Source organism: Euprymna scolopes, chromosome 19 (assembly GCF_053919585.1).
Source record: "Euprymna scolopes isolate OS-2025 chromosome 19, ASM5391958v1, whole genome shotgun sequence".
In the NCBI taxonomy this organism is placed as follows: Eukaryota; Metazoa; Mollusca; class Cephalopoda; order Sepiida; family Sepiolidae; genus Euprymna; species Euprymna scolopes.
Window position 1 is genome coordinate 59,530,434 of NC_136500.1, and position 13,418 is coordinate 59,543,851.

General features: G+C 31.7%; 3 protein-coding genes and 1 pseudogene across 4 annotated transcripts; 2 read left to right on the top strand and 2 right to left on the bottom strand.

The window, feature by feature from the left end:
• Window positions 1-1,945: 1,945 nt before the first annotated feature.
• Window positions 1,946-3,436, bottom strand: LOC145240147 (histone H2A-like). Its single transcript, XM_080103750.1, has one exon. It carries the CDS (start codon window positions 2,962-2,964, stop codon window positions 2,587-2,589), a length of 378 nt encoding a protein of 125 aa, XP_079959876.1. The 5' UTR covers window positions 2,965-3,436; the 3' UTR covers window positions 1,946-2,586.
• LOC145240148 (histone H2B, gonadal pseudogene) lies at window positions 3,202-3,663 on the top strand (annotated as a pseudogene). The gene has a single exon (XR_013862491.1). The product of XR_013862491.1 is annotated as a histone H2B, gonadal pseudogene (transcript).
• Window positions 3,664-8,838: 5,175 nt separating this feature from the next.
• Window positions 8,839-9,150, bottom strand: LOC145240226 (histone H4). The gene has a single exon (XM_080103808.1). The coding sequence runs from the start codon at window positions 9,148-9,150 to the stop codon at window positions 8,839-8,841; it is 312 nt and encodes a 103-aa protein (XP_079959934.1).
• Window positions 9,151-9,458: 308 nt separating this feature from the next.
• Window positions 9,459-9,869, top strand: LOC145240227 (histone H3). Its single transcript, XM_080103809.1, has one exon. The coding sequence runs from the start codon at window positions 9,459-9,461 to the stop codon at window positions 9,867-9,869; it is 411 nt and encodes a 136-aa protein (XP_079959935.1).
• The last annotated feature ends 3,549 nt before the right edge of the window (window positions 9,870-13,418 follow it).

Consider the following 13,418-nt stretch of genomic DNA (forward strand, 5'->3'; position numbering starts at 1 on the left):
TGAGGTGTGTGATTGACCTATTGGATACCATCGTGGCCTTTGAATCGTCAATATAGACATGCCCTGATCGTTTACTGACTAACACTTGGTAAAAGTATGAACCAGCAATATCGGTCATTTTTTTACTAAAGACAACAAAAGGAAAACGTTTTCAAAAAACTAGATTACAAATAAATGTTAACGTGAAATTTATTGGGTGGGTTTCTATCAGTATTTTGTTGAATTCACTACTGAGCAATTATACAGACTTCAAAAGATATGACACTCTCGTTTCGGCCATTTTTCTTTTCTAGTTCTCCCGTAACATTGAACACTTTTTTTCCGAAATTTTTAATCGCTTCAAAATAAATTAAGCCACAATCAAAATAGGTAGAAGAATAACAAGGTTTTACTGTACACATAGATTCGATTAAAAAACAAATATATAACAAATAAATGTTATCAAAGGCAAGAAGTGGATAATTTTCTAGCGTGTTTATTTAATGTAACATGTTTATTCGGCTCGTAAAACATACAGTGGTTACCGATGTATTGGAAAATTAAAAATGGCGCTTGATTCTCTTTGACACGGTAAGTTTAGGAAAAAGAGTTGAAAATAAAATAATATACAAAATACTGTTATAAACCCACCAAAAATATGCCAGCCTATGTCACGTTAACACATATTGAGCGAGTTTCTAACCGTATTTTGTGTAGTTTTTTTTTTTAATTCCTTTTCCCAAACTTATCGTGTCAAAGAGAGAGAGAGTCGGGCGCCATTTGCAATTTTCTAATACATCGGTAAACACTATGTTTCTCGAGCTGAATAAACATGTTACATTAAATAAAAACATTAGAAAACTATCCACTTAGGTAGAAAAGTAACTTATCTCGCCTTTGATAACATTTATTTATGTATTTGTTTTTTGACAACTTTTTCGAATCTATGTGTACAGTAATACAAGCTCTAATAACTTATCTTGCCTTTGATAATATTTATTTGATTTATCATTGTTTTTTTTTTTGTTTTTTTTTACCACGTTTCCGTTTTGTTATTTCTAGTGAAAAAAAAATAAATAAAAATTGATTCCCGCTTCAAATATTTATAATATTGCTTAAAAACAGTGTGGTATTTATTTACGTAGTTTGTCTCAAAGAAAACTAAATTATTTGCAACGCTGTTATTTGTTCACGAACTTTTTTGCGATTAAACCACTTTAATCAATTGGTTGGTACTGGTCGCGATTTGAGTTCCCTGCCGAACACCATAAAAAACACTAACTTCTCCCTACGCATTAGCAAAGGACATGTTTTAGTTGCCATAGTAACTCAACGATCATGAATTTTTATCGACTTTTTATAAGTTTTACTGTTTATGAATATTGAAATAAAAGAAATTACTACACATTTATTAATAATATCTCACTTTTATCGACTTTTTTTTTTACTGTTTTACTGTTTATGTGTCACTTTTATCGACTTTTTCTTTTCTTTTTTAAATAGTATTTTCTTTTTAAATGACGACGTTTTTACTGTTTATGAATATTGAAAGAAAAATAATTACTAAACATTTATTAATAAAAAAATGGGTGCTAGTGCACTTATGATCCGCGCTGTATTTTAAATCGTATTTCTAAGTTTAATTAATGTTTTTTTTTTATTCAATTGTAAGGTTAAAGTAGAGAATAGGTACAAAACACCCTCCCCATGTTAAGAATGGCTTTTTAAATAATAAAAAAACATTAAACCTTAATTAAACTTAGAAAAACGATTTAAAATATAGCGCGGATCATAAGTGCACTAGCACCCATTTTTTTTTTTTTAGTAGTAATTATTTTTCTTTTAATATTCATAAACAGTAAAAACGTCGTCATTTAAAAAGAAAATGCTATTTAAAAAAGAAAAGAAAAAGTCGATAAAAGTGATTAAAAACAAAGGCGATAAAAGTGAGATATTATTAATAAATGTGTAGTAATTTCTTTTATTTCAATATTCATAAACAGTAAAACTTATAAAAAGTCGATAAAAATTCATGATCGTTTATTTACTATGGCAACTAACACATGTCCTTTGCTAATGCGTAGGGAGAAGTCAGTGTTTTTTATGGTGTCCGGCAGGGAACTCAAATCGCGACCAGTACCAATTGGTTTATCGTTCAACTTCTGGGACTATTTTAAGTTAAAAAGAAATCGAAATGAGTATTTATAATTATATTATAAATATGATGTTGATTAAAAGTCTGTAGTTTCACGTTTGCCACTGGGAGCAGTTAATGCAAGTAGGTTATGGAGAAACACAACAAAAAATCTCTTTAGACAGAATAAGCGAAATCAAAACAAGATGGCGACTGACTTTAACCGCGTCGTATGACAAGACATTTCAATTTACTTCAAACGAAATTCAAATGATGGGGCTAAATTTTATATTAAATCTACTGAAGGTGCGTAAAATAATAAATGCAAAAAAAAAAAATAATAATACTTCATAAATAATCGCAGAAGTCAGAAATAAAAAATCGCATTAAGTAAGATTGACGAAAAACATTTCGGGAAAATGTTGGTGGCCCTGAAAAGGGCCGTTTGTGTTGTGTCAAGGAAATAAGAGAATTTACTTGGCAGCTTTCTGGGTCTTCTTGGGAAGAAGTACAGCTTGGATGTTGGGAAGGACACCGCCCTGGGCAATGGTCACTCCGGCCAAGAATTTGTTTAATTCTTCGTCATTACGGATGGCCAATTGCAAGTGACGGGGAATGATTCTGGATTTCTTGTTGTCTCTCGCAGCATTTCCAGCCAACTCGAGAACCTCAGCGGCCAAATATTCCATGACGGCAGCCAAATAGACGGGTGCACCTGCACCAATTCTCTCCGAATAGTTACCCTTGCGGAGGAGACGATGGATACGACCAACGGGGAATTGAAGTCCGGCACGGGATGAACGAGTCTTGCTCTTTCCCTTGGCTTTACCTCCTTTACCACGACCAGACATCTTTAGGTTTTGCTGTTCTTTCAAAAAAGCTCAAACGACTTTAATTTACAAAACGCACGCAACTTGCCTTAAATACGCGTAGATCGGCTCCGGCCAACTGCTGATTATTTTACCGCTCACACAACGGCGTTCTTTTGTCTGTTTTAAGTGCTTTCACAAGTTGTGTAGTTTTGTTGCTAGTTTCTGACCAATCAAATACGAGAGATTTGAGAGAGAAAATTTTGATTGTTGCTGGGAGCCGGCGTGTTTCGTATAAAAAGGAAAGGGAAGACGTTGCCTTTATCATTTCTAATTTGTCGAAATGGCTCCCCCCACTGAAGTTAGCAAGAAAGGCGCTAAGAAAGCCGGTAAGGCTAAACCTGCCCGTGATGGCAAGAAAAAGAGAAAGAAGAGGAAGGAAAGTTATTCCATCTACATTTACAAAGTAATGAAACAAGTTCATCCTGACACTGGAATTTCTAGCAAAGCCATGTCTATTATGAACAGTTTTGTTAACGATCTTTTTGAGAGAATCGCTAATGAAGCCAGCCGTCTGTCCCATTACAGCAAGAAAAGAACACTTAGCAGCCGTGAGGTCCAGACCGCTGTCCGTCTCCTTCTCCCTGGTGAGTTGGCTAAACATGCTGTCTCTGAGGGAACCAAAGCTGTCACCAAGTACACCAGCGCCAAGTAAAAAGCGTTTTCTTCAAAAGAAAAAAATTCCCAAAACGGCCCTTTTCAGGGCCAAACATTTTTTCACGAATGTTTCTTCACTTTCTATATTTTAATGCGATTATTCACTGTTTAGATTTCATAGATATCCCCATCTCTTTCTATGGCGTAAATATTACTTATTTCTATATAATGTATATTTGTAGAAGATTAGGGAAAGACAGTCTTAAATTATATTTGTAATTTTTATTTGTGAACTTGTAAATTTGTTTAAGTCAATCTTAATACAAATTTTTGCATTTCTTTCAATGTTTTTATTTAAATTTATATTTTTTTCCAGCTTTCTTATTCCTTATCCGTACAATCACATTATGATATGCATCTAAATATTACCTGAAATATTTTTGTTTTGTTTTTTAACGTGCATTCATTTAACGTCTGAAATTTTAAAAAATAAAGCTCTTAAATAATTTAAATAATAAAAAAAAAGCTATTACGTAATCAATACCAAGCAAGTAACCAACTTTAAAAGTTTTTAAAAGATAAATTATACAAATTCTAAATGAATTGTTTTTTCCGGTTTGTATTACTGTACACATAGATTCGAAAAAGTTGTCAGAAAACAAATATATAACAAATAAATGTTATCAAAGGAAGATAAGTTACTTTTCTGCCAAACTGTTTTTATTCAATGAAAACATATTTATTCAGCTCGAAAAACATACAGTCTTTACCGATGTATTCGAAAATTCAAGATGGCGTCTCGCACCCTCTTTAACACCGTAAGTATGGAAAAAGGTGTTATAAATAAAAAAAACTATGCAAAATACTATTAAAAACCCACCGAACCTATGTCACGGTAACATATATTGAGCGAGTTTTTAACAGTATTTTATCCGGTTTTTTATTTATAACATCTTTTTCCACACTTACCGTGTTAAAGAGAGAATAAGACGCCATCTTGAATGTTCCAATACATTGGTAAACACTGTATGGTTTTCGAGCTGAATAAACATGTTACATTGAATAAAAACACGAAAAATATATCCAGTTTGGTAGAAAAGTAACTTATCTTGCCTTTGATAACATTTATTTGTTATATATTTGTTTTTTGACAACTTTTTCGAATCTATGTGTACAGTAATACAAATCCATTTTTTCTAATGTGCGAATGTATTTTGATTGTCTTACCGAAGTTCAAATCTTAATTTCGGAGTTCAATTCTTGCATATCAAATATAATCGAAACAGACTTTAAAAAATTACACCCCTTGTAAAATCGACAGAAAAACTTAGTTTTTGTCCAAATAAATCGATTACAATTTTTAACTCATCGTCGAAATTTCAAACATTCGCTGCAAGTTTTTCTTGTGTTCACCTGAATCTAGACAGTTTTTCGAACCGCATAAACGTTTTAAAGTGAGTAAAGCCACAAAAACTTTATCAGATAGGTAGAAGAGTAACTTGTCTTTAATAACATTTATTTGTTATTTGAAAATTTTTCGTACCACGTGTATTGTAAAACAAATCCCCATTCTTTTATTTCTTATTTTGAAGTTTTTGTCGAGTCTTCAAAGAAATCGCGGCCATTTTTTCTTGTTCATCGGTAGCGTTCAATGTAGCTTGCTTTTCGAACAGAATAAACATTTTACAAAAACAATATTGAAATCTTATCCAGTTATAGAGAAAACGAACTTATCTTACATTTTCTAACATTTATTTGTTATATTTGTTTTCTGGCAACTTTTTTGTATCTGTGGATCGTAAAACAAATCCAAATGGGGTTACAATACTTGACTTAAAAAAAAAAAATGTTTTTGATAGTTTGTTGCGGACGTCATGTTGCCTATACTTCTGCATCATCCTATGTAATATTATATTACTAATATATACTTCATATATATATACATACGTACATGTGCTGTGTCATGCACACACAGGGGTCACAGAAAAATCATTTTATTTTTATTTCAATAGAATTTATTCATTTTAGTAGAAAGAAACGATATGTTAGAACGTAATGTCGCCGTAATTAAACTCTCCAAAATTACGAAAAATAATCGGTTAAAAAATAATTATCGATGAAAACAATTATTGAAAGAAAATTTACCTAATTGAGTTTTTAGTTATCTCCCGTCGATAAACCGGTTTAATTACAAAACAATGACTTCACTAATTATAATACTTACTATATTAAACAAAGGGACATAACTCTTGGGTCGTGTATAATAAACCGTCAAATTTTCTTTTAACGATCTTTAAAAATTGTCGGGTGCTTATTTATATTGAGATATATGCAAAATATTACAGTTCAAAATAGGAAAACGGTATACGAGGAAAACTTATCGGCAGGATTGCAGTTTACAGGGAAATCAAGGGACGCAACTCCTGCCAAACTAAAAAGGACGCAAACAGAATCACCGGGGGGCACCTGTTTCAATTTTTAAATTACGAATTTTAACCGAACCTACTACACGTGGAATAATATAACAAGTTTTAAGATTTCTTTTGAATAGTTCATTTCTTTCTAATTCCTTTGTTTTTTATTCGTTTTACTTCTAAATTATTTTCTTCTTTAATTTTTTGTTTTTACAATCTTTTATTATACTTTTATTCTTTACGTTTTTATTTTTTTTACCAAAATGAGAACTACTATCGTTGACCACGTTATGTCTACGACTGAAGTGGAAGAGCAGAAGTGGACCTATGAGCATTTGTATAATTTGCTGCCACCAAATAACGAGGTACAGTTACAAACAGCGGCCTCATTGGGACTCATACCGAATAGGAGTTTCTGCAGCTCGTGTGAGAGAGATCGAATTCTCTATAAAAACGGAGCCAAAGGGGATGGTTTTGCGTGGAAGTGTCCTGTCTGTAAGAAGGGTGGTTTGCCAAGGATGGGTTCCTTCTTACAGAGAAGTCATCTGACAATAAAGCAGATTTTAGTTATTTTGCTCAGTTGGAGCATGGAGATGCCGCAGATTAAAATTAAACAGGAAGCAAGTGTAAGTAACCATACAATCGTAGATTGGATGTCATTCATAAGAGAAGTCTGTGAACAGGACATGCTGGACCATCCCATCATGTTAGGTGGGAGAGACGAACATTCGACACCTAAAGAAGTGGAGGTGGATGAGTCATATTTTTTCCGACGAAAGTATAATAGGGGACGTGTGAGGAAGGGCGTTTGGCTTTTTGGCGCAGTGGAAAGAGGCTCGAATTTGTGCAATTTCGCAATAGTGGGAAATAGGGATCGAGATACCCTGTTTCCAATCATAAATTCATGGTGCCTGCCAGGAACAAGAATTATTTCTGACGGTTGGGCGGCTTACCAAGGACTTGATCGACTCGCTCAAGGAATTTATGAGCACGACACTGTCGTCCACGAAGACAACTTCGTTGATCCGTTGGACCCTTCAGTGCACACACAGACTATTGAAGGACTATGGTCACACGCCAAAAAACATATACGAAAGTTTGGGAATCGACAAAATATGTTCGGCTTGCATCTGATGGAATTTTTATGGCGAAAAAGAGAGAAGGGTGAATGTTTTCCATGAATCATCAGATGCATCCGCGAACAGTATTCGTTTTAAAAATTAACTGTTTAATAAAGTTCTATGTTCTTAAAATAATTCTATGTTCTTCAAATAATTCTTTCTTAAAATAATTCATAACTGTTTTTCGTTTTAAAAATTAACTGTTTAATAAAATTCTATGTTCTTCAAATAATTCTATGTTATTAAAATAATTCTTTCTTAAAATAATTTATAACTGTTTTATAAAGTTCTATGTTCTTCCTTTGTTAAAAAAATAACTTATTCAAACAGTTCATTTAAATTAACAAGAAAAAGAAAAATTGAAACAGGTGCCCCCCGGTGATTCTGTTTGCGTCCTTTTTAGTTTGGCAGGAGTTGCGTCCCTTGATTTCCCTGTAAACTGCAATCCTGCCAACTTATCTGTTGAAAATGTTAGTTTACATTAAAAAAAAAAAAAAATGACGGAAAAGTTTCTAGTCGAATTTTAGCAATAAAGATGTCCGTAAATTAGTTTTTCAACTGACATATTTCGCATCTTTCTCAATAAAGTACCGATTTTATTTGTAAAAGTATTTTCCAGAGTGAACAATTTCAAAATGTGCATAAATCTCAGATCCATATTGTCACATTGACATTTACTGAGTGCTTCTCTACCAGTGTTTTGTTAAATGTTGAGGACTGATTTAAAAAAGGGCATTTATTTAACAGAAACGAAAAAATAGTAAGAAACAAAAAACAAAATGTTACCAAAGGCAAGATAAATTTTTTCCTTACCTGAATAGGATTTTGATGTTTTAACTTATTTTAAAGTATCTTTATTTAAAACATAAGTATTGCCTTGTTGATAAGTTGGAGCGAAAACAAGATGGCTGCATCTAATGGGTGGATTTCTATCACTACTGTTTAATTTTTTTTTTTTTCCAAACATTCATTTACCAAATAAACTCAGTGTTTATTAAAATAATATTGCTACTCGGAATTATTATGAGTTGGGCAGTTATAATAGAGAACGTTTGGTTTTGTAAGTGTTTATTAAAATGAAATCTGTAGAATTCACTTGTCACGTGAACCAAACTCCCATCAATATAACCACCTAAATATACTTTTAGTTAAAAATGAATTTACTTAATTGAATTCCCACCCCATTAAAAGACACCAACGATGATCAAAAAACATTAATCGATTAGATATAAAGAAATATATGCAATTTTATTATCATCATTCCTTTGTATTTTTTTTCAATTGCAGTCATTATCTTTGAGAACTGACAAAATTCCCCCACTTTGTTTTGAATATTTCACAGATAATTTAACTTAAATTCTTGCCTAAAAACAAAGTTATTTAAAATTATAGGATTTTTTTTCTTTTTGAGTGATATACCATATTTGCTCAAATATTGGAAGTTAGTACATGGGATTAATACTTTTGTTATAATTGTAAAATTATTTTTAAGTCTGAGGTTTTTAAACAGAATAGCTAATTATTCATGTCCGCAATGAAAACAAAATAAGCGAATTATACAGAATAATGAAAAACGGATTTAAAAAAAAAAATCCATCAAATTAGACGTTATGAAAAGATAAACGCATAAAAGTTAGATTTGGAAAAATACTCTTCGGAAAATGTTGGTGGCCCTGAAAAGGGCCGTTTGGTTTGGTTCGTTTTGTCTTGGGTCAAATAATGGTTTAACCTCCGAATCCGTAAAGGGTTCTTCCTTGTCTCTTCAGAGCGTAGACGACATCCATGGCGGTGACAGTCTTCCTCTTGGCGTGCTCGGTGTACGTGACGGCATCACGGATGACATTTTCAAGGAAAACCTTCAGGACACCACGAGTTTCTTCGTAGATCAGACCAGATATACGTTTCACACCACCTCGACGGGCAAGACGACGGATAGCGGGTTTCGTGATACCCTGGATGTTATCACGAAGTACTTTACGATGACGCTTAGCGCCTCCTTTTCCTAAACCTTTTCCTCCCTTTCCGCGACCAGACATGTTGTTGTCAATTGAAGTAGTAGTATGAAAATACTAATGTACGGCGGACAACAAATCAAATTTACTATATATAGGTCTCCGCACAAAATCCGGCGGACCTAGTTGAAAGCACCCCACGTGATGCTTTATCACCAATGAGAATAAAGGGAAATATTTGAACATTTTGCGAGCACCGAACAAAGGAAAACTGAACGAGCACTTCAGAAAGTAGCAGCAGCAGCTGATAACAGCTCATATAAAAGCTGTAACGGTCGTCGGCTCGTGCGTAAAATTCATTTGGAAATCATTTGAATAATAAGTTCGTCGTAATGGCCCGTACTAAGCAGACCGCTCGTAAATCCACCGGAGGAAAAGCTCCTCGTAAACAGTTGGCTACCAAAGCGGCGCGTAAAAGTGCTCCAGCCACTGGTGGAGTGAAGAAACCCCATCGTTACAGGCCCGGTACTGTAGCTCTCCGTGAGATCAGACGTTATCAAAAATCCACTGAGCTTCTCATCAGGAAACTTCCCTTCCAACGTTTGGTTCGTGAAATCGCCCAAGACTTCAAGACCGATCTCCGTTTCCAGAGTTCTTCTGTGATGGCTCTTCAGGAGGCCAGTGAAGCTTACTTGGTTGGTCTTTTCGAAGACACCAACTTGTGTGCCATCCACGCCAAACGTGTCACCATCATGCCGAAGGACATCCAATTGGCTCGTCGTATCCGAGGCGAGAGAGCTTAAATTTATTATCTCTCTTCATATTCAAACGGCCCTTTTCAGGGCCACAAATTTATTATGAAAGTTTTTTCTTACTGTTGTAATTTAATGCGATTTTTATGTTTTATAAGTTTTCTATATTCTGTCATTGACTTTTTTTCAATGTGATTTTCCTCTTTAGGTGCGTTTATAAGTGAAACGACATTTTTCGACATCAATTGTTTTTAGGCAATTTATATCCGAAAAAGTTGTAAAAAAACAAAAAAACAAATAAATGTTATCAAAGGCAAATGGCGCCCAAGACAAAATAATATTAAAAATCCACCGAATAACATATATTGAGCGAGTTTCTAACAGTATTTTGTCTGCTTTTATAATTTTAACTCCCTTTCCCAGACATACCGTATCAATGAGAAAGTCGGGTGCCATTTTAATTTTCCAATACATCGGTAAACACTGTTTTTTTCGAGCTGAATTAACATATTACATTAAATAAAGACATCAAAAACATATCCAGTTAGGTAGAAAAGTAGCTTATCTTGCTTTGATAACATTTATTTGTTATATATTTGTTTTTTGACAACTTTTTCGAATCTGTGTACAGTAATACACACCATTATTTATTATTAAATTTATTGAATATTTCCTATGAGGTTTCACCGAGCATTAGATTGAATAGATTAGTAATAAACTGCAATTTAAAGTCATTATTATAAATACCTACAAAAAATGTTGATGTACAGTAAAACAAAACAACAGAACCATACCGTTAAAAGAATCTTATCAAAACTTTAAAAAGAACATATCACTCGAATGTCAGCTAGAGCATGAATTAATAACTCTCTAAATCCAAAGATAATCTGCATAAAATGACTCAAAGGGTTGATCTGCCGTACAATCCAACAAACGAACCTCATCATTTTTGTCCACTGAGATTCATTCGCAAATATTCTCTATTTATATACGTTATTACTATGTTTACTAAATTCAAATTTTATGTTTCTGTTCATTAGAAAACTATTATACTAATAAGAAAGATAAAGTATTTTAAAAATATTTTAATATAAACTGTGTAAAAAGAGTTTTCAAGCAAGAAAATAAAAATATTCCAATTATAGAAGAAATTGTAAATAAACTATTTAAAATATATTATCCCACCCAAAAAAAAGACATTTAAATAATAAAAAAAAAGTTTTATTTTATTATTTGTAATACAAACAAATATAAATTGCCAATTATCGTTTTTACAGTAAATTATTTTATGGCGAGATATATATCGTTGGAAATGTGTTTCTAATGTTATTTAATTATTAAAATAAAATCAACTTTCAATCAATAAAAATATTTAGAGTTCGACTCGAACACTTGTACTGAAGTAACAAAAATGTTGGCTTGTTGTTACTTGATCTAATATACAGGATAATTACGAACAACTGAAATGTGGAGAATGATGACTTGAATATCACTTTACCTTAAATAAAAATAAATGAATCTTTACTTGCAATAAAAGTTCGATAACTCCAAAATTATTTAACTAAGTTATTTCCCTTATATTTCCCAGATTATAAAACAGACAATATTATGACTATATTAGAGTTGTTGTGAAAAAAGAGTACGAAAGAATAATTTTGTGTGTATATTAAAGTTTTCTTTTCCGTTGAAATAAAATCTTTTTCATTTATAATTTATGAATAAAGTTAGTTGAAAGCTCGACAAATAAACAGAAATAAACATAAACGCATTAATTATAGACGAACTTATTGAATAAAAAGGATTTTAAAAAAATAATATTATCAAAGCTTCTTGCGCTAAAAAAAAATCTCTTCATTTTAGATTTCCGTATTCAATAAGAATTACATAAAAGATAAGTAAAAATAGATATTAGATAAAATACTACAGAATAACATGAATTATTTACAAATGTTATTTACTTTACAGATTGATATAGAATTTGGGGATGTGTAAAAAATGGTGCCCGAAAAACTCGTCCCGGGAAAACTTGTCTCCGGAAAGCCCGTGCCCGGAAAAATCCCCCCTTTTTGCTAGGTAAGAAAAATGATCCCTTATTGAATAAATATCGATTGAAAACACATTTTATTATCGTTATTGAAGGAGATATTGTTTCTAAAAGAGACTATGCACCCCCATAATATTTTTAAAAATTATTTTTAACTCTTGTTTAAAAAAAAAATAAGATACGAAAAACGAAACCAAATATTTATTTTAAAAAATACTCTAGTTTTAACACTTTTTGTGTCATTAAGAAACAAAAATAAAGAAAGAAAACACGTATTATCAAAGTAAGCAATTATTTTATTTAGAAGAATTAATTCAGTTAAATAATTCTTGTGTTATTACAAAATAACAAAAAAAGAAAACACGGTCTTATTTTGGTACGGCGTTGAAATAATAACGTTACTATTTCGAAAGCAATTCTTAACATGGGGAGGAGGGGGTATCGTTTGAAAGTCATTTCGGGGTCACTTGTGCAGTACTTAAAAATATACATATTTATATTCTTTTGTGGGTGGGGGAGGCTCGTTTTAAAACTACATCTACCTCAGTATTTTCTTTAATTTTCAGACATTTTTTTGTTAAAAATTATTTACTAAGTAATGTCGAGTGAGTGCGACATTACTTGTTATTTTTTTTTAACTAAATAAACTCTTTAAAATAAGTTTAAACACCAAAAACTTACAAAGCTAGGTAGAAAACGAAAACTAAAAAAAATCAATTAAATTTTTTTTAAAACAATAAACATGTAAAAATATTTTTAAAAATATTATGGGTTGTGCATTATTACCTAAAAATATACAAATTTCTTTTTTTTTTATTGGGGGGGGGGTCTCGTTTTAACACCTTAATATTTTCTTTAATTTGCTATTTTTGAGCAATTATCCCCCTAAGACGTGATCCTCTTCTGTCGGGCATTATTGTTCATAAGTAACACCCGACATTACTTTTTTTTTAAACTAAATAAACTCTTTAAAATAAGTTGAAAGACCAAAAACTTTCAAAGCTAGGTAGAAAACGAAAACTTAGAAAAATTGATTTAATTTTTTTAAAACAACAATAAACAAGTAAAAATATTTTAAAAAAATATTATGGGATGTGTATTCTCTTTTAAAGACAATATCTTCTTCAAGAACGGTTATAAAATGTGTTTTAAATCTATGTTTATTCAATAAGGGACCAGTTTTCCTACTTAGCAAAAGGGGGCGAGTTTTCCGAAATTCGAAAAAAATGGTTGCTATGAAATGTATTTAATCAACAATTATGTTTTGATAAAATTGATATTTTTCTGGATAGTGCAAAAAATATTTTAGAATGAAAATCCAATAACATGCAGCAAATATGAGTTTATTAATATTTCTATGGAAATAGTGTCCATTATATTTAAAATAAAAAAGAACCCAAATGAGATAAATTAATAAGTACCAATAAATGCTCTGAAAGTAATATTGTGCTACATAGTTCAATAATAATAATGTAAGAGACAAACTTTAATTTACTTTGTCCTGCTTCATTTGAATGCTCCTTTACTATGTAAAATTTCATTCACTTTTTTTTGTG